Source organism: Astatotilapia calliptera, chromosome 7 (genome assembly GCF_900246225.1).
Source record: "Astatotilapia calliptera chromosome 7, fAstCal1.2, whole genome shotgun sequence".
Lineage (NCBI taxonomy): Eukaryota > Metazoa > Chordata > Actinopteri > Cichliformes > Cichlidae > Astatotilapia > Astatotilapia calliptera.
This window is the reverse complement of record NC_039308.1, coordinates 9,077,340-9,097,936: the sequence shown is the minus strand read 5'-3', so window position 1 is coordinate 9,097,936 and position 20,597 is coordinate 9,077,340. Positions and strand designations below refer to the sequence as shown.

Genomic DNA, 20,597 nt, shown 5'->3' with positions numbered 1-20,597 from the left:
TGGAAGTTTTTGAGGGTTGTCTCTGTCCATGCAGCTACCTTTGGAAAAACCTGGAAACTATTCTAATGGTTGTCTTTATTGACCTATACTGAGGTGCAAAAATTCTTAATTAAGGGTGAGGTCATCAAATACCATCTTTATGGGGGAGTTAAATTAGTCCCAGTGTGCACCTTTTATGTATTATTTTGCACGCTTTTTCTGTTAGTCCTGAGAATAAAAACATGATGATTCACAAAAGAATGTTTTTGTTGTTGTTTTGTTTTAACTGAAAGCATCATGCAGTTTTGTGCACTCTTTGTTTCTCCGAATCTGTGCAGCATTAGTGGAGAGTTAGGATGACACAGATAGTTTCATTAAATGAAATTAACATCCATCCATTGTCCTTATCAAGGTCATGGGGGGTGCTGGAGATTATCATAGCCACCACAGAGCAAGAAGCAGGGTACACCCTGGAGAGGTCGCCAGTCTTTCGGAGAGCTAACACAGAGTGACAGACAACCACTCACATCTATGGGCATTTTAGAATCCTCAGTTAACCTAACCCAACTAACTGTGTGTTTTAAAAATGTGGGAGGAAGCTGGAGTACCTGGAGAGAACACATGCAACCACAGGAGAACATGCACACTCCACACAGAAAAACCCCAGTCAGATGGTGGAGTCAAACTCCTAACCTTTTTGCTGTAAGGCAACCATCTTTACCACTGCACCACCATGCTGCCTAAAGGAAATTACACCAAAATGAAATTATCCTTTGTGTTGTACTCTGTTGCGGCATCGGGATAACAAGCGGAAATCTCCAGGTCTGGAAAATTAGGTTCCTCTAAAGACAGCTTAAAGCTAACTCCAAAAGCATGTCATTCCCCAATCCCAAGTAATGAAAAATTCCCCACAGTGCTTTAGTCAGTGGTTGACTCTTGTGCTTCAATACAGCTGCCATAAACACAGTAGCTACATATCATGTCTATTTATGACGGTAGGACAGTAACTAAAATCACTGTAACTTGTAATTTTCTACCAATTTTCAGGTGACTTGGTTTTATATTTTCATCTGAAAGGTTCTTGGTCCTTTGTGTGAAGGCCAGTGCACTTTGTGTTGATTTTTCTGAATATCAGTTGTGGGTTAATACGGATAAGGAAGTTCTGAATTTAGAGTATACCTGCATGTTAAGGCGCCCCCTCTGAGCTGAGAACCCATGATGAGACTGAGAGGAAGCTAACAGCTGGTCATCTTCTACCCGGTGAGACTCCAAGCCCAGAGGAGGACATTCTGGGAGGGAAATCAGAGCACACACCAACAAAATCTGTGTAACAAATGTTGCTGAGAGACACTAAAAAAGACACACAGTGTAAAAGAAATGTTGTAGTTCAATATAAGGCTGATTGTTTTGTTTTTTTACAGATCTTATCATTATTATTAATATTACATTAATCTCTGTCTTTACTGTGAATGTTTAAAACTAAAAAACAAGTGAACAAAACAGAGAGACTCTCTTACTTTTTGGTTCAGCTGGCACTGAGATCTGCTTACGTCTCTCCTCTTCCTCCTCCTCCCACTTTTTCCTCAGTCTTTCGGCTTTCAGAGATTAATAAAAAAATAGTAAATGTCAGAAAAAGGGACTTGCTCTCAAGCCCACCACCGCCACCACACAAACTATTTCCACATGTGCTCATAATATGCACCTTGATTTCCACTTGTGTTCCATTATTTGTTTTTACTTTAAAATACAGGGCATTTAAGTTTGTAATCAGGAGTAAATTTCCTTTACATTTCATTGGATTTTACAGGAAATTGTTCTGAAAAACTCTGTTATCAAACTGATCCTTTCAGTCACCCTCTTCTGCATGTTTTGATATCACCATAATATCTCCTAAATAGTCCCAGAGCTTTACATAACTATGCACAACAGGATACTGTGGCAGCTGTTGGAATTCTAGTTCATTATTTATTTTCTCATTAAAAACAGACCACTGATGACGTAAGAATAATAGTGTCACGCTACATTTTTTTCTGCCAAGATTTCAAATAAAAAGAGCAAAACCAGCAAGATGTAAGTCATTTAAAAACACTTCAAAAACGGAGCATATCCTCTAGCTTAATCTTTAAACAGTTTAGAGTAAATGTTTTAATTTGCTCTGTTGTACAATGAAGTGGACGGTTACTTGTATCAGTTTTGATGGAGTTGTTCTAATACTATTTCCATATTTTATCATGAGGCAGGTTTTATACTTTTTATTTTTTCGTTTCTTAATTAAAAAACAAAAACAGAAGGCCGTGATGAAGTATTGTTACTATTGAACATGTAAACAGAGTGAAAGAGAAATGTATAATTTTAATATTCTTCTGGGGTTTGTGGTAAAGGTTTACAACATGATGATGTTAAAGTTTTGATGTTTATCAATGTAAAAAAACAAACAATAAATATAAACCTTTTTCGGCCTTTTCTTTTAGAGCTCTCTCCTCCTCTTCTTCTTGTTTTTTAGCTGCCACTGTTGTCAGGGAATCAAAAAGTAAAAAATTATCTTAATGTCATGATGAAGAGCTGCAGTGTATGTTATATATTACACTTCATTAGTTATTTGTGGCAAGCAGACGTACAATCAGTGTAGTCATATTCTTCATACCAGGCTCCAATATATGGAACGGTGGTGGATTCCTCTGAAAGAGATGCAAAGATCTGATTTCAGTTGGAGTTTTTTGTTTCTGCATCACCAAATAATTTTTTTTTTAAAAAATGACACATTGCCATTAACACAGCCCTACACTGTATGACATTGTATACCTGGTATGTACATGATGACCTCAGGAGTTGTGACATCTTTCTTCATATCAGGATATCTGCCAGGCACCTCATCTGCTATGAACATAGCAATCAGACATTATTGTTTTAGCTGGAGGATGATAAAAACTTTAAAACGAATGAAAACATCTTAATCAGAACAAAAGTTCCATGTTACTGTGGAAATATTAATGGAGAAAAACTCCCACCAGAATGGATTTGAACTTAACTCTAAGTTGTCTTGATGCATGCTCAGTCATGCAAAGGACTGATTGAGCATGCATCATTCTGTTCAACTGGACAGACAGAATCAACTTTTGTGGGTTAGTTCCCTTCTTTTAAATTCTCAAACGCCCATTCTTTATTATATCTGAACTTGAAATATATCTTAAATGTGGTTCAGTCAAGAGAGGCAATCGCATGAATTCATTCATTATCACCTGGACCTAAAAATAAACTGTGTTTTATATTCCATCCATCCATTCTCTTGCTCATTTGGATAGCTGGTGCCTATCCCAGCTCTCATATAGCAAGAGGACATGTCACAAGTCTGTTGCAGAGCTAAACATAGACCACAACCATTTGTTGACATATTCACATCTATAGCCAATTTAGAATTACAAATTAACCTAACCTTTGAACCCATAATCTGTTTTCGGTGGGATGATAGTACCTCTCACCATTGTCATTACTTTAATGAACTAAAGTAATTTAATGAACCGTCTAGGCTGTTTTGACTGATCATTGTGGGCTGCCTGGACCAAAAATCCCAGGCGCCCAGTTTTGTTGTCCTTGTTCAGCCCTGATAGAGCTGTACAACACAATACAATACAATGCCCTGCAACATCACAATGATGCCATAATTGGCTGATGCAGTCATATTGTAATAAAAACATCATAAAGCATCAACATTTTAGCATAGACCTTGCTCTACGGGGGGTAGTGCTCTTTTTAATTATAATATATCATTATATACTGATATAAAAATTTTTTTATTGATGGCTATCTATAGTCACATTGTAAAATAACCCAAAACAAACAAAACTATCTATGATAGTTTCCTCCTTCACAACAATTGTAGTACAGGTAATTAAAAAAAAACTCACCCATTTGGTTTTTTTTAAACTCAAAGTTAGAATTATGGGGCTTTGTTAAGTGTGCTAATACAGGTAGCTGTAGCTGACAGTTGTCTGTTAGGCCTTTCCTCTGGTAATTTGATTCATTGAGCTTTTCAGAATATTTTAATGGCATTAAGTATCAAATAATATGGCTTGCTGTACCTGTATTTTATGCACTATTTATGCTACTTTGCTAATTATCAGGTTAATAAGCAGGTACCTGTCTGTGCATTGAAGTAGTGCTGTTTATGGATGCACCTTCTACCTCATGTCTAAATATGGTCACTTCTAGTTCCGCAAAACAACACGGCTCAGGCCAAAATATAAATACTGAGATGTCAATGAATGTGTGATGTCAGAAAGGTTACAACCACAGCCATCCTTTGTCTATTTGTATACAGGGAGTGCAGAATTATTAGGCAAATGAGTATTTTGTCCACATCATCCTCTTCATGCATGTTGTCTTACTCCAAGCTGTAAAGGCTCGAAAGCCTACTACCAATTAAGCATATTAGGTGATGTGCATCTCTGTAATGAGAAGGGGTGTGGTCTAATGACATCAACACCCTATATCAGGTGTGCATAATTATTAGGCAACTTCCTTTCCTTTGGCAAAATGGGTCAAAAGAAGGACTTGACAGGCTCAGAAAAGTCAAAAATAGTGAGATATCTTGCAGAGGGATGCAGCAGTCTCAAAATCGCAAAGCTTCTGAAGCGTGATCATCGAACAATCAAGCGTTTCATTCAAAATAGTCAACAGGGTCGCAAGAAGCGTGTGGAAAAACCAAGGCGCAAAATAACTGCCCATGAACTGAGAAAAGTCAAGCGTGCAGCTGCCAAGATGCCACTTGCCACCAGTTTGGCCATATTTCAGAGCTGCAACATCACTGGAGTGCCCAAAAGCACAAGGTGTGCAATACTCAGAGACATGGCCAAGGTAAGAAAGGCTGAAAGACGACCACCACTGAACAAGACACACAAGCTGAAACGTCAAGACTGGGCCAAGAAATATCTCAAGACTGGTTTTTCTAAGGTTTTATGGACTGATGAAATGAGAGTGAGTCTTGATGGGCCAGATGGATGGGCCCGTGGCTGGATTGGTAAAGGGCAGAGAGCTCCAGTCCGACTCAGACGCCAGCAAGGTGGAGGTGGAGTACTGGTTTGGGCTGGTATCATCAAAGATGAGCTTGTGGGGCCTTTTCGGGTTGAGGATGGAGTCAAGCTCAACTCCCAGTCCTACTGCCAGTTTCTGGAAGACACCTTCTTCAAGCAGTGGTACAGGAAGAAGTCTGCATCCTTCAAGAAAAACATGATTTTCATGCAGGACAATGCTCCATCACACGCGTCCAAGTACTCCACAGCGTGGCTGGCAAGAAAGGGTATAAAAGAAGAAAAACTAATGACATGGCCACCTTGTTCACCTGATCTGAACCCCATTGAGAACCTGTGGTCCATCATCAAATGAGAGATTTACAAGGAGGGAAAACAGTACACCTCTCTGAACAGTGTCTGGGAGGATGTGGTTGCTGCTGCACGCAATGTTGATGGTGAACAGATCAAAACACTGACAGAATCCATGGATGGCAGGCTTTTGAGTGTCCTTGCAAAGAAAGGTGGCTATATTGGTCGCCGATTTGTTTTTGTTTTGTTTTTGAATGTCAGAAATGTATATTTGTGAATGTGGAGATGTTATATTGGTGTCACACTGGTAAAAATAAATAATTGAAATGGGTATATATTTGTTTTTGTTTAGTTGCCTAATAATTATGCACAGTAATAGTCACCTGCACACACAGATATCCCCCTAAAATAGCTAAAACTAAAAACAAACTAAAAACTACTTCCAAAAACATTCAGCTTTGATATTAATGAGTTTTTTGGGTTCATTGAGAACATGGTTGTTGTTCAATAATAAAATTATTCCTTAAAAATACAACTTGCCTAATAATTCTGCACTCCCTGTATAGTCTGCAGTTGGTCCCTATCCAGAAGCTCAAATAAACAAAACAACTTAACACTTCTGTAGCCATTTTTTTATAATCTATGATAAGGGTTCATTTTTGATTGAATAATTCATTTGTGACAAAAACCTTTGCTGCCATTTTTTAAAATCTTTCATCTTGACAGTCATTGTATTCTCACTGGACCTTGTAAGCTTTGTCATACAAGGGTTGATTGAAAGTTCTGACTCTCAGTGAGATAATATTAATGGAACATACGTCTGGGATGCCAGTAGTCAACATCAAGCTCACTGTGGGTTTTTGTTGGAGATGTTGGCTTCTTGAACATGTCATCTGTATAGAAAAGACAAAGAGGAAGACTATTAGTAGTATAATTCTAACTTCAAGTAATAGGGCAGCTTATGTAAGAGTTTCTTACATAAGTTATCCAGCGCCAGTTGCTTCTGATCAGGCAGTTGAAAACTAGTGCCAAGATGTCCAGTATATTAGAACTGTGTGTCTAACTAATACACTCAACAAAAATATAAACGCAACACCTTTGTTACTGCTCCCATTCCCCATGGGATGGACGTAGAGACCTAAAATTCATTCCAGATACACAATATAACCGTCCCTTCCAAACAGTGGTCACAAATCAGTCCAAATGTGTGGTAGTGGGCACATCTGCCATATTGAGATAATCCATCCCACCTCACAGGTGTGCCACATCAGGATGCTGATCTGACATCATGAGTAGTGCACAGGTGTACCTCAGACTGCCCACAACAAAAGGCCACCCTGGAATGTGCAGTTTTTTGCGCTATTGGGGGTCTGGGGACCCAGAACCGGTCAGTATCTGGTGTGACCACCATTTGCCTCATGCAGTGCAACACATCGTCGCATGGAGTCTATCAGATTGTCAATTGTGGCCTGTGGAATGTTGGTCCACTCCACTTCAATGGCTGTGCGAGGTTGTTGGATATTCGTGGGAACTGGTACACGCTGTCGTATACGCCGGTCAAGCACATCCCGAACATGCTCAATGGGTGACATGTCCGGTGAGTATGCTGGCCATGCAAGAACTGGGACATTCTCAGCTGCCATCTGCCCTGAACAATGTGAACCATGATTCATCCGTGAAGCGCACACCTCTCCAACGTGCCAGATGCCATCGGATGTGAGCATTTGCCCACACAAGTCTGTTAAGGCGACGAGCTGGAGTCAGGTCAAGACCCCGGTGAGGACGACGGGCATGCAGTTGAGCGTCCCTGAGACGGTTTCTGACAGTTTGTGCAGAAATTGTTTGGTTGTGCAAACCAATTGTTCCAGCAGCTGTCTGGGTGGCTGGTCTCAGACGATCTTGGAGGTGAACCTGCTGGATGTGGAGGTCCTGGAGTAGTGTGGTTACACGAGGTCTGCGGTTGTGAGGCCGGTTGGATGTGCTGCCATATTCTCTGAAAAGCCTGTGGAGACGGCTTATGGTTGAGAAATGAACATTCAATGCACGGGCGACAGATCTGGTTGACATTCCTGCTGTCAGCATGCCAATTGCACGCTCCCTCATTGCTTGTGGCATCTGTGGCATTTTGCTGTGAGACAAAACTGCACATTCCAGGGTGGCCTTTTGTTGTGGGCAGTCTGAGGTACACCTGTGCACTACTCATGATGTCAGATCAGCATCCTGATGTGGCACACCTGTGAGGTGGGATGGATTATCTCAATATGGCAGATGTGCCCACTACCACACATTTGGACTGATTTGTGACCACTGTTTGGGAGGGATGGTTATATTGTGTATCTGGAATGAATTTTAGGTCTCTACGTCCATGGGGAATGGGAGCAAAAACAAAAGTGTTGCGTTTATATTTTTGTTCAGTGTATAATTGACTTGTGTTACAAATAATACAGGTCTTTGGCAAGTCATCCATACAAAAAAAGATTGTATGTTAACTTCTGACCACAATTAGAGATCAATTTACTGTATAAGACATTTTAAAACTCAATATATGTATTATATGTAAACTAGTGTAAATGTTTTAATCAGGCTTTTACTTCAAGTACTTAAACAGGTGAAGGTTTTAAAATCGTTCATAACCTGTGAAAGTCTTACCCAGGTCTGGCTCAACAGGCTCCTTTGGGGTCACAGGTTGAATCGCTACAAACACAAAAATAAAGGGTTAAAAAGCTGCAATCTTAACAAATAATCTCCAGTGGAAGTCCCAAGTAAAGAACTTGCTCCAATATAAACTTTTATGGACCTAAAACCACTGATATTCATAACAGGTACTTAAAATGCACATAATAAGTAATTTGTTATGTACAGTTATTATAGATGATCTGCAACATCATTCACTGCCATATTCTTAAAGAAGAATTTAATTAATTATTTGCAGACCTTTAAAAACACAGTTATCTATACATATATATATATATTTTGTTTTTTCACTGTGGGGTGCCCTAGCATCCCTATTGATGAGCCACCACTGGTCTATTGTGTTAAATAGAGATCAGGACAAATGCGAAGCTGACAATTTACCGGTTGATATACGTTGATGATATGATGATAACTACGTTTGGGTAATGACTGAAAGAATGAGATTACAATGGAAATGAGTTTTCCTCAAAAGGTGGCTGGGATCATTTAGGAATAGGATGAGAAGTTCATTCATTTGGGATGGACTCAGCAGACCTACCACTCCTCTACACTGAAAAGATCTAGGTAAAGTGGTTTGGACATCTGATGCCTCCTGAGTGCCTCTGGAATGAGGTTGGCCTAATGTACACTAGAGCCTTGAGGTGACATTTGATGTGATTTGGCGCTATATAATTAAAATTGAATTGAATTGAATAGAGAGATTATGTCTCTGCAGGCCTTTGAAACGCCTCAGTATTATATTAAATATAAATATTGTAAAATATAAATTGTATACCGATTCTGTTCATAATTTTTATGGACAGGATTTCTAGGCGCAGCCAAGTGGCGGAGGGCTTTCACTTCGGTGGCCTCAGAATCTCATCTCTGCTTTTCGCGGATGATATGGTTCTGTTGGCTTCATCGGCTGATGGCCTCCTGCTCACACTGGAACGGTTCGCAGCCGAGGGTGAAGCAGCAGGAATGAGGATCAGCACCTCCAAATCTGAGGTCATGGTTCTCAGCCGGAAAAGGGTGGAGTGCCCACTCAGGGTCGGGGATGAGTTCCTGCCCCAAGTGGAGGAGTTCTTGTTCGCAAGTGATGGTAGAAGGGAGCCGGAGATCGACGTCCCTACCCTCACCTATGGCCACGAGCTGTGTGTAGTGACCGAAAGAACGAGATCGTGGATACAAGCGGCGGAAATGAGCTTCCTCCGAAGGGTGGCTGGCCTCTCCCTTAGAGACAGGGTGAGAAGTTCAGCCATCCGGGAGGGGCTCAGAGTAGAGCCCCTGCTCCTCCACATCGAAAGGAGCCAGCTGAGGTGGTTCGGGCATCTGACAAGGATGCCCCCTGGGCGCCTCCTGGGTGAGGTGTTCCAGGCATGTCCCACCGGGAGGAGGCCCCGGGGCAGACCCAGGACACGCAGGAGAGATTATATCTCTCGGCTGGCCTGGGAATGCCTTCGTGTTCCCCCGGATAAGCTGGAGGAGGTGGCTGGGGAGAGGGAGGTCTGGGCTTCTCTGCTTAGGCTGCTGCCCCCGCGACCCGGCCCCGGATAAAGCCAAAGAAGATGGATAGATGGATGGATAAATTGTATAATATTTAACAGTAACTGGGAAAAAAAAACCACCATTACATGTGATGTTACATTTTTAATTTCCTTTTTTTACATTTAAAATGTACATACATGTGTCCAAGCCCAGCTTAGTCAGCAGTTTCTTCTCCTCTTCCTTGTCTGGATAAGGCTGCTTGATGTCTGGCTGCACTGTGGTCGTCGTCTTTGGTTTCTTAGTGGGTTTGGGCACCTTTGGCTTCTTTGTGGGTTTCGGTGGTTTGGGTTTCTTCGTGGGTTTGGGGGGTTTGGGTTTTTTGGTGGGTTTGGGGGCTTTCTGCTTCTTTGCTTTGGCCTCCCTCTCTGCTGCCTTCTTTGCCCTGGCTTCAGAGAGATGAGTTAACATTATTACTCAACAGTTAACATTATTTTTCAAACATATATATATATATATATACATATATATATATATATATATATATATATATATATATATATATATATATATACATATATATATATATATACATATATATATATATATATATATATATATACATATATATATATATATATATATATATACATATGTATATACATATATATATATATATATATATATATACATATATATATACATATATATATATATATATATATATATATACATATATATATACATATATATATATATACATATATATATATATATATATATATATATATATATATATATATATATATATATATATATATATATATATCCATCCTTACATGTAGGCTACTTTACATGCAGCAAAGAGACATAAGGCAGTGATGCTACTTCTTCTGCACAATTTTATTGTTTATAGTGTTTTTTATTTGCTTATGATTCTCTTTAGTTTGCCTTTATAGTCTGCTCATATTAGTTGACAGCAAAGATCATTTTATTTTAACTGTCTCCTAGTAAAACAGTAAAACATGTTCGAGCTAAAACTCAAACACACACAACATGAGAGCTTTTACATATCTGTGGACAGGGGTAGGTTGTTACATAATCCGGGGCTAGTTCGGAAACAGAATCTGGTGAGCTCATTAGTTTCTTAGGGCTGGAGATAAAAAAAAAAAATAAAGCACTCAGACCTGAGGCCTTGGCTGGGGGCTAAAAACATTGTCTTTTACATGTTCCTCTGAAAGTTACCACTGTTCAGTGTGCACAACAGAACAGATACATAAATGCACTCTGCAGAGGAATCGAGAGACAGTAGAAAGAGTAAATGTAAAGTAAGTAAATAAAAGTCTATTTATATAGCACTTCTCACAGACAGAGGTCACAAAGTGCTTCACAAGAGAGGTAACAAGAACACAATACAGTCATAAATACATCATAAAAACCCTAGTCTAATTACAAGCTTTTTGAAATAAAAATGTCTTTAGCTGCTTTTTGAATGTCTCAACCGAGTCTAGACACTGTAGAAATAGAGGAAGTGCATTCCACAGTCTGGATGCAACAGCTTGGAAAGATCGGTCCCCTCGAGTTCTGAAACAAGTATGTGGGACCACTAAAAGGTTTTTATTCGATGACCTCAGGTTACGAGAAGAGGTGTGTATGCGAATCAAATGACAAAGGAACTAATATTAGAAAATCTTTTTGCAATATATAGATCCAATTCATTTCCTGTTTGACTTATTGTCTATTGTTGTTTGAACTATTTCATTAGAACAAAAATGAAGTAGTAGTTTCAGTGGTTTAAACACCAGAACTACTTGGCCGGGAAGAGAACACGGCGTGGTTTAAAACACAGCCATACACAATGTTTACCTTGCACAATGAAAAACACTCAAGCAGCCCCTTGTGGGTGAGGTTTCTAAAGTTATCATTTTGTACAACACAAAATGAAGACAAAGTAAAATAAATTACATTACAAATAATTAGTAAACAATATTTTCAGTGCTAACAATAAAATACCTGTTTGCTAAATATGAATTCTGAATGTTTATTAAAAGTGTTGTTATTTTTTATCAACTTAACCTAAAGTGATAACTTATTCGAATTTGAAGTATTTTAAATTAAATTGGTGAGAACAAATAGTTATAGTAGTAATAGTTATAATTAGAAGTAGCATGTTAATCAGTGAGTGTTTGAGGTGTTAGTAGATGTCTATTTGAATATAACTTGTGTAGAGCTTCATGCTGAGTCCTTATGTTAAGCCAAACTGGCAACATATTTTCTGATAAATATTTTTTTTAATTTCATGAATTTTTTTAGGGAAGATGGGTGCATTAATTCGAAACAAAAAATTATGTTCACTTCTAAGCACAACATGTTGTGTAACTTGATGGCTAGGATGATGTCGGAACCACCAGACTCAAACTATGTTGATCTTTACTGCACCTCTATCATGCAGAAGTGTTGAGTTCCACCCTCTAAAGTTTCTGATGACAAACTGCTTATAAACTTGAAGGTATAAAATGGATGTTTTGAAGTTGAGGTACATAAAGTCTTTTGATGAGAGGATTTTAAAGCGACATCAAGGCTGAGTGTCTAATTTTCTCTCATTACATAAGCATCATCAGACTCCAACACCGACACACAGGGTGGCTTTTTTCTGCGGCTAGACATGTTTCCTGAAGTTCCATTAGTACTTACAAACAGCCAACCCATTACTCACCCTCAGACAACATGGCCACCAATTTTTGATCCCTGTAAAAACATTTTCCCACCATCAGTGCCTCCACTATATTGAGAGTCAGACAGTTTCTGTTGTTGCTGTCTGTTTGTCCTTTGTTTTACATCTACAGTGATTTCTACATGTGCATGCCACTATTGCATGTTATGAACTTGTGTCCAAACTCTCTCCTCTCTCTTGTAGTTTAAATCTTTTTTTGTGTTTACAGTCTCTCTGAAAGTGTCACCTGTTACAACCTTAATTCCAAAGGCAGTTCAGATTCAGTCCCAAATTTTTCCCAGACACATTTCTTACAGCCCTGGTTGATTGAACAAGGAGGCCAGAATCCATATGGCAAAAACTCCTGTCTGGCCCACTGGACAGCTTTGGAAAACATGAAGGAGAACATGCATTTTAGAATTTTAACTGTATTTTAAAGTATTACCAGCCTTTAATCAAAATAAAGACCTCTTCCAAGTAATATTTACAGAATTAGAAGACAGAAAATTTCCTGTTTTTGTCTGCAGTTTTACGCAATTTAAAAAAATTGTAATGTAGCGACAACAGATAAATCTTTATCTTATCTTATCTCGTCCCCTATTGGTGTATTTTGTAAATAATCTAATTCCCTCACTGTCTATGTATCTCCTAAGCATAAAGGATGAACTACTTATTTGTTTTATATACTTTTGTTTTGTTTGAGCTTAGTTCGGGAGTTATGTTTAGCATGTATTTTTTTGTCTTTTGGTTTTATGTAGTGATTAGGTACCACTGTTCCTTGTAGGGTGGCTGGTTTGGGTTTGATACTGTGAAGGTAGCCACAATAACTTTGGTCATGAATGACTGTGCACAACATCACACCATTGATGAGTCTATTACAGCCTGAAGCTCACACTTTGGCAGTGCACATTCTGTTCCTCCTTGCACAAAGGACCAGTTACTGGTCCTCCTAATGGCTTAAGGATCGTATATTGCACTGTCCAGCTCTCCTAGAGTAAATGCCTGTCTCCTGCAATATCCTCCATGTTCTTGAAGACTGTACTCAGAGGCAGTTCTAGCAATGGGATTTATTAATGGGACCTCCTGGAAGAAATGGGGCTCCTCTGCCCCCTCTGTAGGGCTAAGGTGTTGTTTTATACAACCAGTAGTGACTCTGATCCTAGGCAAACGCAAAACTAATGAAACAGTGAAAAAAAAAAAAAAAAAAGGGGGGGGGGGGGGGGGGGGCTTTTGTAAAAGCATTTGTGTTTTGGGAGTTGTCTCATTCTAGGGCACCAGCTGTTAATTTCACTGTTTGAATTTTGGATTCGTTTGTTGTAGTATTTTGAGTTTTGTACTATTTCACTTTTAGGCCTTAGTTGTTTGATTATCTTTACATGCTATATAGCATATTTGCTCATCTGTCTGCACACACATATGGACTTGAGTGTATGGTGAAACATTAAGAGTTTGTTTCACTGGAACTAAGAGGCCAAACATAATTACTATACATCATTACTGCACAATTACATAATACAACACCACAATTACAACACCACACCAGAATGCCCCCTTCACCCAACTTTACATTTAGCACACTTCAGACAGACAAGTACTGTCTCCCAGAAACTACCAAATCCAGACTCATTCATCGGCTTGCCAGATGGAAAACACATGTCCACTACTCTAGTTTCCAGTGGTGGTGTGCTTTATACTACTACATCCAATGCTTTTCTTTGGGCTTGGTGATGTAAGGGTTGGATGCAGCTGCTCAGCTATGGTAAGCTATTCCATGAAGCTCTCTACACACTGTTTTTGAGCTCATCTGAAGGCCAAATGGCGTTTGGGGATCTATAGTGATTGACACTACAGAAAGTTGGTGACCTCTGTGCACTGTGCTGTGAGATAATACAGTCAGACAGGTATAGTTCTCGTGCCAACCATCATACCCAAACATCCCTGTCAGATTGCCAGATGGCCAAACATCTGATGCTTTGTATTGTGCTTGGTAATGCAAAGCTCAGATACAGCTACTTAGCCATAAAAATCCATCCCATGAAGCTCTATTTGCACTGTTCCTGAGCACATCTGAGGGTTACATGGAATTTGGAGGTTTGTAGTGACTGACATTACAGAAAGTTGGTGTTCTCCATGTACTACAAGCCTCAGCATCTCTTGACTCTGTTCTGTGATTTTATGTGGCCAACCATTTCGTGGCTGAGTTGCTGTCTTTCCCAATCACTTCACTTTTGTTATAATACCACTAAAAGTTGACTGTGGAATTCACTGAGCTCCTCAGAACTTGTGAGAGATTCTTTTAGAAATGTTTGTAAAAGCAGCCTTGCCTGTCTAGGTGCTTGATTATATACACCCGAGGTTATAGAAGTGATCTGAACACCTGAATTCAGGGATTTGAATAGGTGAGCAAATACTTTACACAATTCAGTCTATTCTTAGGTCTGCTTACTTTTAGTATAGCTTTTGAATTCTTTTGTTACAGCTGAGATTTAAATCATTGGGTTTTCAGTTTTGATACCTCTCATACTTTTCTTTTATCCTGTTTTCAAGTTTGCATGTTAGAATCTGCTGTCTATGTCTTTACTTTGTGTTTTACCTTGTTAGTCATTAGTCTCTTGCACTTAGTGTTTACCTTTACTTCCCACATGTCTTGTTTTTCTAATTAAGTTCAGTTCCCAAGCATATCCTCTCTGCCCCAATCACCCCTTAGAGTACTTATAGTTGCTGTCTTCCCCTTTGTCTTTGTCAGAACATCTGGTCTCCTTGCCATAGTGTCTCCTAGCCCCCAATGTGTTTTAGCTTCATGTCCTAGTAGTGTATAGTTTCTGTACCCTGGTGAAGCCTATTTAAATTCTTTAGTCTTCCTAATTCCTGTGCTTGGGTGTTTCGTTTGGTTTTTGTTCTTAATGCCGAAATGCGTTAGCCCAGGTTTGAGTCCAACCTGCAGGCTTTTGCTGTGTCTCTTCCTTTGCTCTCGCCTCCTCCTTCCTGTCTACTCTTCACTGCTAAACTGTGAAATAAAGTCAGCCCTCCCCCACCACCTCAAATAAAAAAATGGTAGCAGTGTCTCCATTCTTAGTTGCATCTGAAATTCTCTTGAGCAATTCACTTAAAAACTGGGAGTGAATGTTGAGGTTTTACTGTCAATCACAGCTGATACAGATGTGCATGCTTGGCACAGCTGTCTCAAGTCAAACAAAATTCGAGAAATGAAAAATCACTTTGGATCTCTGGGTTAGTTGGCCTTTTATCTAACCTAAATCAGCCACACATGAAAAAACAACTCTGCTGCTGTGCTTGTGGTTTTGCTTCATGCAGCAGAAAGTTAACATGTATCTATGCTACTGAAAATGGGTCCTCTCATAAATCCTGCCTGCTCACTTGTGGAAAATCATAGTGGAAATTTTTCTGCAGTTTGTCATGCTTTGTGTTTTTCGCAGATGTGTCTTTCTTATAGATATAATTTAAACAGACATGCCATTCTCACATTAAAGGTTGATTTTCTGATAATTATGCTGAACAAAACACACTGATGTTTAACTATGTAATCCTGGCAGAAAAATTAGGTCATGTAAGCAACATTGCGGTCACACTGCCAAGAAAATGTCAGACCACCGACTGAATCACTGCAAGTTTCTGCCCCATCATTCCTTAGTCACAGAGATATTTTCATCCAAATTCCCTAGCTTATAAAGAAAGTATAGGTAGACCAAACTAAATGTTCCTTCCTCAAAGGCTGATTGCAGCCTTTCCTGTCTGTTTATCCTGAGTGTTTTGGCTGCAAGCTTTGATTGGAAACTCAAACATAGAGGCAAGGAAAGGTCAAGAATAATCTTGTATATTGTATCCATTCAGTCATAGTTTAAAGTGAATGTTGTTCTTTGAGTGCCTGTATTTAGGGGCTTTTACATACCTGCTTCAATCTCCTCAGGTGTTTTCTTTTTCTTCTTTGATTTTGTCTTTTCGTCTTCCACCACTTCAGTCAGCTTGTCTAACATTTCAGCATCCACTTCTTCTGCTTGTCTCCTATTCTTGGTCAGTGTTTGAGGTTCTCTCACCTGAACTCCAGCGAATTTGTTCTCCTTTACATCTTCTCGACCGCAGATCAGGGTGCAGCACAAAGTCAAGCCGACCCACAATATCAGCACCTCAGCCTTCATTTTTTCAATGACGGCACAGTACTAACTCGGATGAAACACACCAGACGTATTCCAGGAACAGCCCCAAATTTTTAGCTGTAGAAATAACTCACAGTGAGAAACATCTGACTTGCAGATGCAGGGAGTCGTCTATCTTGGGTCACCAGAATTTGAGGTCTTTAAGGAAACATGAAAGGGTACGGTTCTGCAGAGAACAAATGGATGAGCTGAGGGAGGACAAGAGCGTCTCCTCCTCCCTGGTGGAGAGTCAGCATGGACACAGGAAGAAAACTTGAATACTGAAAGTTTCAAAGCAGTCTCCTGACCGTGCGGGACTGAGGAAACTGCATCTATTTGGAGTAGATTTAACCAGCAGCAGCAGAGCAACACACCTCCCAGCTTTCTCCTCCTCTAACTCCTCTCCCACATACTCAATCACATTTCTCCTTCATGGCCCTTCACCCCCTTTTTCCCCTCAACTTCTGAGCAGAGGGGAGGAGCATCTGCCACATGTGACATTCCTATGGGGAGGCAGGAGGATTGTCAGAAAGAAGTGCTTTGCATTTGTTTTCAGAGTGACAAGGGGAATAAAAATATACTAAACCCAGTGATATTAAATATCAGGAGTTTATAAACTCAAAGTGATTCAAAACAAACTGCAGCTCAAAGTTCTAGAAAAAAGTATTTTTTCAAGTTTGCAATTAAGTTCAGTCTAATTCACTTTCATCTGTCACCTCTACGAACAACAAGATGCCTGAAAGCTACTATTATGTGTTTTACTTTATGAAACAGAGGTGAAAATCACATTTCCAAAATTTGACTTTGACTAGGAATACAAGTGCATCATGGTACCATACATGTTCCTTCATAAAGCTCTTTCCTCTGACACACCCACAAAGAAATGCACACATGTCATCATTTCAATACACACAAATTTGCTTGCCCACATACATCTCATATGTGTGACCCTTAAGTGACCCCTGATCTCCTGGTTCAAACATGATTCTGGGGTCACTCTTATCGAGTCCACAGTCCTTACTGAAGGAATGACTATAACTGACTATAACATTCTTTCCTCCCATAAAACGATCTTTTGCACATTTCCTGAAAGTTAGTGTAATTATTATTTTTTGCCTACTTATATCAAGATGCAACCCTAATCTCCTAATCTCTGTTTCAACACACCTTATTTGAATAATCAAAAGGGTATCAAATGTTACAGCCATCTGATAACAAGGTCTTAATTTGAATCAAATGTTTTGGAGCAGGGAAACACAATGAAAAGCTAAAACAAACAGCCACAAGGACCAAAGTTTAGAAACACTGCTTTAACAGTAAGAAAAGTAGACTAACTGCACAATGTTTTACTGAGGCAACATATCAAAAAACACTATTTTAGTAAATATATAAAATCAAAATTTGTCAATAAATGACAAAATATACTTCTCCTGATATTAATGTACATATTTGCTAATATAGTTCTTCCAATTTAAGCATAGGATGCGGTGCCAATTACTGCTAACCGGATTTGGTTTCTGAAAGAATTGCTCGACCCCAAGGTCAAAAATGAGACAACGCATGGTGTCCTCTGAAATGTCTATAGGTTTTTAGTCATCCTGGTCACGGTAGTCTAAGGAGCTTTGAAAGGAGTCCAGTCGCTTTCTTTCCAGCCTCCTTACACTGTCCTGGGAGATCTCCCCCCCAGATCATCACTGAGCTTTTGGCCAGTGTATGATGCAACCTAGTAGTGTCAAATGGACTAGAACAGCGGTCCCCAACCCCCGGGCTTCGGACCGGTACTGGTCCGTGAGTCGCTTGGTGTCGGGCCGCGAGAGTTGAGGCTCAGGTGTGAAATGGTTTTCAGGGTTTTTATCGATTTTCAGCGTTATTTTGTTATCGTTTTTATCGTTAACTGGGTCTTTACGTGTGTTATGAATAAATCTTCTTTTTTTTTGGTACCGGTACTAGTTTTATTTTGTTGTATTTATCCGCGACACCTTAAAGGCCGGTCCGTGAAAATATTGTCAGGCATAAACTGGTCTGTGGCGCAAAAAAGGTTGGTGACCGCTGGACTAGAACATAATGTCCCAGAGATGTTCTACAGGATTTAGGTCAGGTGAGCATGGGAGCCAGCCAGTGGTATGATTCCTTTGTCAACCAGGACCTGCCTGCATACTCACATGAGGCCAAGCATTATCATGGGTCCAAGGATTTTCTTCTGATACCTAATGGGAGTCAGGATGTTATTGGCTAGTCTGTAGATATCTGTGCATCCCTCCATGGATGTACCTCCCCAGACCATCACTGGCCCACCACCTACCTGTTCAAGCTGACTGATATTACAGGCAAAATAATGTTCTCTACAGTCTGCAAATTCCCCTGCTGATTAGACTTCTTATAGAAAGTCTTCTAAGAAATAAATATACAATGTTAACTTACAAAAAAAAACAAATTACAATTGTTGCCATGGTCTGGGTAAGTGGTTGTGCAGTTTTTCCAGTGTCAACGACTCCACCTCCAGGTGGAGTTCTTATCAAGTGCACTTGCAGTTCACATCTGATGATGATCCACCGACACTATTTAAGCCCAGCACTCACAATCGGTCTTTGCCAAATTGTCTGCTAACCACATTAGTGCTTCACCAAGTTGTTGCATTTCAAAGCCAATTCTTGCTTATGCTTATCACATATCTCCCTGTGTCATTAGTAAACTCACTCACCTGGCTGGATGCTGTTCACACTGCTTAAACATTTGTTTTGCTCCATCTCTTTGTCCTCCTGCCACAACTACCTAGAACCACTGGATCAATCAGGGTGGACTTGTGTAACTCGGCACTGCCCTTCTGGAAACTCACCCGGACCTCTCTGCCTCTCCCTCACATCACACTCCACCTGCGAGCAAGTAAGCCTGGAAAGTTAAAATGTATTAGTTCCCTGGCACCTCTCACAGTATTCCTCTGACGTCTCTCTCCCTCTGTTTCAGTGACCTCCACTCTCATTTTGCGAGCCACGGCTTTCCCCACATCACATTTCAATTCATAACTTGTTTCCCAAATTCACACTGCTACCTGCTGGCTTAGTAAATAAAGCTTCATTAAAAATCTACCTGTTGTCTCCTCACTTGCATCTGCTTTGGGCACACTTTCCCAGATCAGCCTCTGCGGCTGTGATAATAGTACTTAAGAGCTATTTCAGAAAACCACAACAATTCTTTTCCAGAATTTTGGAAACATCTTGTTTTACATCTTGTACAGCTCCTTTAACTAGCCCATTTATCACCATGCCTAGTTCTATTACAGCAAAACTTGGAAAGTCATTGATCCAAAGAACTCAGCTGGGCCTGATAATCTAAACCTCTATCTTTTAAAGCTTGCAGCTAATTTTATTACTAAGTCTATTACTCGTGTTTAAAAAAGAAGAAGAAAAGGAATCTGAGTAGTGTAAGGGTAGTGTACGGCTGTGATAGGCAGTGTAGGACCCAATGGTAGGACTCAGAATAACTAAGAGAGGCAGCTTTATTGCTGTTACTTAGATACTCTCAAAGATATACAAAACACCAAAACTTACACAAGGGAAAAACTAGGAACTAGAAATTAGGTACTGAAAAATAGGGAACTAGAAAATTTGGAAGCTAGAAGGGAAACATGGGAGACACGGGAACACACAGCAAGAGGGGACAACATAACAAAGAACAGGAGGAAAAAAGACAATATACACACACGAGAGGAGATATGGGCAAAGTGGACACACCTGGAGAACACAGGTGAACAGAACCTGACTAATGAGGAAAGGGAAGCAAAACTGAAATAATACACACAAGATGGGAGCCTATCAGAATAACACGTGTGCTGCTTCCTTTCCCACAATTCCTCCTGGGAAAACACGCATACAAAGGCAGCCGTGAGTACTTAGCATAACGGCAAACTGGCACTAACCTTACACATATTACTGAGACTGACAGGAAGTCACTCAACAATCCAGCGTCGAGGAGCTCTCAGCCACACTGTTTTGTGGCCGAGGCTTGATCGGCACCAGGTGTGTGTGGAGATTCTTGGGTGTGACCGGTCAGCTGGCAGGGCCACACCCACCAGGCCTGAAAGTGTCTGTCACGACCGCACTCTCACACACACGCACACACCCATACACACCTGCCAGTACACAAACAAGGAACACAGGACAGCAGCAGTGCAGAAGACACAACCCTCAAATAATAATAATAATAGTCCACACTGCTCACGGACCCCGAGTCCCTGGACCCGGGTCCGTGACAGACACAGGGAACTGGGGAGATAAA

The 20,597-nt window shown here is 40.0% G+C and overlaps 1 protein-coding gene across 8 annotated transcripts in view; it reads right to left on the bottom strand.

The window, feature by feature from the left end:
- aebp1a (AE binding protein 1a) overlaps window positions 1-20,362 on the bottom strand; it is a 28,897-nt gene extending 8,535 nt beyond the window's left edge. Inside the window, exons 1-11 of one of the 8 annotated variants that reach the window (XM_026172903.1) lie at window positions 20,239-20,362; window positions 19,024-19,211; window positions 16,079-16,825; window positions 9,656-9,904; window positions 7,947-7,991; window positions 6,116-6,190; window positions 2,782-2,856; window positions 2,598-2,657; window positions 2,429-2,488; window positions 1,497-1,574; window positions 1,159-1,268 (exon numbers count right to left, since the gene is read on the bottom strand). In XM_026172903.1, coding sequence (XP_026028688.1) covers window positions 1,159-1,268; window positions 1,497-1,574; window positions 2,429-2,488; window positions 2,598-2,657; window positions 2,782-2,856; window positions 6,116-6,190; window positions 7,947-7,991; window positions 9,656-9,904; window positions 16,079-16,325 — 999 coding nt within the window. In that variant the 5' untranslated portion in view covers window positions 16,326-16,825; window positions 19,024-19,211; window positions 20,239-20,362. Of the gene's footprint in view, window positions 1-1,158; window positions 1,269-1,496; window positions 1,575-2,428; window positions 2,489-2,597; window positions 2,658-2,781; window positions 2,857-6,115; window positions 6,191-7,946; window positions 7,992-9,655; window positions 9,905-16,078; window positions 16,826-19,023; window positions 19,212-19,409; window positions 19,425-20,238 lie in introns of those variants that run through there. The other 7 variants (XM_026172904.1, XM_026172906.1, XM_026172909.1 and 4 more) reach the window with 7 other exon arrangements.
- Window positions 20,363-20,597: the final 235 nt, after the last annotated feature.